At 36.1% G+C, this 3,416-nt stretch overlaps 1 protein-coding gene across 1 annotated transcript; it reads left to right on the plus strand.

The window, feature by feature from the left end:
- Positions 1-103: 103 nt before the first annotated feature.
- LOC116509264 (cytochrome c oxidase assembly factor 7) lies at positions 104-2,175 on the plus strand. The gene is made up of 3 exons (XM_032218359.1): positions 104-224; positions 1,234-1,374; positions 1,582-2,175. The coding sequence occupies exons 1-3, from the start codon at positions 119-121 to the stop codon at positions 2,031-2,033; spliced, it is 699 nt and encodes a 232-aa protein (XP_032074250.1). The 5' UTR covers positions 104-118; the 3' UTR covers positions 2,034-2,175.
- Positions 2,176-3,416: the final 1,241 nt, after the last annotated feature.

A 3,416-nucleotide genomic window follows, 5' to 3' on the forward strand; every position in this document is an offset into this window, starting at 1 on the left:
GCAAGAAAGGACGGTGAGAATTCAAGAACGCTTTCACTTTTTTCCCTACTTTTCCGCGCGAATCACGCAGGCGGGGTGTGCTTTTCGTTCTCATTTATCTTTCTGTCCTGAAGAACAAATGTCTGGACTGGTCAATTTCGAAGACGAAGAGGAGGTGAAAGTTTATTTGGAAAATCTGGGAATAGAATATAGTTTCCAATGCTACAAAGAGCACGATCCTGACGGTAAGGTCGTAGCAGCGCTAGAAATTGATGATCGCGAAGACTGCAGTGTAATTTATATCTCAACAGGATTATACTGTTAATTCTGCAGATATTATCTAAATGTTTTTAAGATCAATTCACTTAGCCTTTAGGATTACATGCTGAATTTAATAGATGAAAAGTTTCTCCTTTTTTTTCTATGTCTACCTGCATTCCCGGGGATGGAGTGGATTTGGGTCCACTCCATTTACTTAACGGTGCAGGAGGTCTGCCAGAGTATAGAGAGAAGATAGTATCTAATATACGTATATCTAATATATGGCTCACAATTGTGAAGTACGCATTCCTGTTATTTTGTTGCATGCATGATTTAGGAATGTACCACTGAAAAATGCTTCTAGAAGGAAGGCAGATCTGCTATTCATGCTAATTCACATGCTTTGAATACTTTTATAAACATTAGATTCTGTACCCATCTCCAGGCATAACTATATTTTCTTATCTTTAGTATGGAGTGAGTAACAAATAAACCACATGGGCATAATTACACAGAAATTCAAATTAGGATTTAAGGATCCGAAATATATATGTTTATAATTATATACCTTCTTTTGGAATTGTGGGTTTGTTCCAAAGATGCTGCAAAAATAAACCATGGAATAAGGAAGTATAATGGGAGTTTGATCATGTTCTGACAAGAGGCATTACATATGGACAAAATCTGAGGTCATTGATCAAAAATACCCTTAGCCATACTAAAATAGCATTTTTATTTATTCATCTACTTTCTGAATCCAAATGATTTAGCTTTTGAAGTTTCATGTATTGCATAACTATTCAATTTAATCTCCAGTTCAGAACTCAATTATGGTATATTATTATTTGGGCCATTTTAGCAGGATAAATCTACTATTGTCCTAATTGAATATGATACTATCAAAAAAGAAAAAAGAGGGAAAGAACAAACTTGCAAACAGAAATATAATGCAGTCATAATTTATCATAAATTTGTTTCCTTAAAAAATTGCAGGTTGCCATCGTTTAGCTGATTATCTAGCTGGAATAAAGGGCAGCTTTGAAGGAGCTGCAAAAGTTCTAAAAGAGAACTGTGAAAATAATCTGCACAGTGAGAGCTGCTACAAACTTGGAAATTACTATTTGACTGGAAAAGGTGATAAAATGTTTCTTTTTCTGTTCCTGAGATTATTTCTAAAAGAAAAGACAATTCAAATAAAGCTGTTGAAGAAATATGTATTATTTGAGCAGGCTTATGTCTACTCACCCAACTGTATTTTGTAAACCATGGTTGATGGCTTACAGTGTTGTATGAATTAACCAATTATAATGTCATTCAATAACTGGTGCTTTTTCCTTACAGGCGGGCTTCCAAGAGATGCGAAAACTGCTTACCAATGTTTTTTGAAATCTTGTGAAAAAGGTGGGAAGAAATCCATCAATGCTTGTCACAGTGCTGGATTACTGCTACAAGATGGACAAGTAAATAATGATGAGAAGCCTAATGTCCCTTTAGCCAGGGACTATTATAGTAAAGCTTGTGACAATGATTTCCCCCCCAGCTGTTTCAATCTAAGTACTATTTATCTTCAAGGAGCTCCTGGGATATCAAAGGATATGAATCAAGCATTGCACTATTCTCTAAAAGCATGTGACTTAGGACATATATGGGCATGTGCCAATGCTAGTCGAATGTACAAATTGGGGGATGGAGTTGAGAAGAATGATGCCAAGGCTGAAACCTTAAAGAACAGAGCAGAAACCTTATACAAAGAACAGAACACAGCTGTAAATACTTTAACATTTGGACAGTAAGCCTAAACAAAACTAGTTTGTAAAAATATACTTGTTAAATAGGGCAGGTATTTAATCTAGATGTATTCTCTTGAATGTTCAAAACTTGTAAATGAAATTTTGTATAATTTATTATATAAGGTAATAAAATAACTGGATTTTATGTTACATTTTATTCTTTCCAACCTAGTGAAACGTTAGAAATAAATTTGTAAAGTTCTAGAGCAAGAGTGTTACACTTGTATTGTCACAGCAGTGTCATGTGGTGTATTGGGACTTTTTCCCCTTCACTAAACCGGGCAGAGACAAAGCCAGCACGTGATGCATCTGGCCCACAGGCCGCGAGTTTGACACCCCTGCTCTAGGGTCTCTGTCTATTACTAAGCCAGAACAGAATCAAGGATTTCCAAAAGCCATGCTCACCACACTTCTTACCTGATTTGTTCTAAAAGATATGGGAATGTGAAGGTCATATTTAAGCCAATATGGTGAACTAGTTGTTATATGCATTTTGAAATTACATGTAGAGAATGAACCTTTCAGGTCTTAGTTGTGATGCAGAAATGCATACAAGGCAATACTGTAGAACCTATTCCTGTCAAGTAGCAGTTCTGTTCTGTAGCAAAGCCCTATATTCAATTTCAGACAACATCAAACCACACTTTAGAATATATATTGGAATCTGACAAGTCATGGGTAATCCTTGGTTCTACTGTATGTGCTTGTATGCGCATTTCTGAAAAACGGCATGGAACAGAAATCTTAATTGCTGAATCATTGGGTAAGAGAGAGAAGTAATTAAAGTCCTCTTGAAATCCTTAAATCCTCCTAATGATCCTTGTAGGAGAAAATGTTTGTGTAATGTGCAAGCTTGACTATTGCAACATGTTCTACACAGGGCTGCCCTTGAAGACCAAACAAAAGCTTTAATTAGTCCAGAACGCAAGAGTGGTGATGGACATGACTAAGTATTACATAGCTCCTCCTATGTGAGCTCCACTAGCTGCCAGTTTGCTTCTGATTGTGATCAAGATATTGGGCATTATGTATAAAGCTGTACACGGCATAGTGCTAGTTATCTCCTGTATCATCTGCCCAGCCTCTCCAATCCAGCAGTGTTGGCAGGCTTCAGATTCTTTTAATGAAACAATGCCACCTAAAGGAAGGAAGGAAGGAAGGAAACTTTATAAGAAGAAAAGGTGCTCTACTATGCACACTTGCAAAACTTAGCATTACATTGAAAAATGTACCTGTGTGACCATTAGAACTTTAAAAAAATATTAGATTAGTTTCTAATCAATTTTTTCAGCCAAATGTCCCAAAATTTACATTAATTTAAAAGAAAGACAACTTGTCCACACAAGGCAGGAGATGGACACAGGAAATATTTTATAGTGGAGCACA

This window comes from Thamnophis elegans, chromosome 5, assembly GCF_009769535.1.
Source record: "Thamnophis elegans isolate rThaEle1 chromosome 5, rThaEle1.pri, whole genome shotgun sequence".
Taxonomy (NCBI): domain Eukaryota; kingdom Metazoa; phylum Chordata; class Lepidosauria; order Squamata; family Colubridae; genus Thamnophis; species Thamnophis elegans.

What these genes read in the sequence shown, in the direction of transcription:
- LOC116509264 (XM_032218359.1), top strand. Translation starts at nt 119, where the DNA reads ATGTCTGGACTGGTCAATTTCGAAGACGAAGAGGAGGTGAAAGTTTAT. An exon ending in CAAAGAGCACGATCCTGACG is followed by an intron (nt 225 to 1,233) that starts GTAAGGTCGTAG and finishes AAAAAATTGCAG; the next exon opens with GTTGCCATCGTTTAGCTGAT. An exon ending in TTACTATTTGACTGGAAAAG is followed by an intron (nt 1,375 to 1,581) that starts GTGATAAAATGT and finishes TTTTCCTTACAG; the next exon opens with GCGGGCTTCCAAGAGATGCG.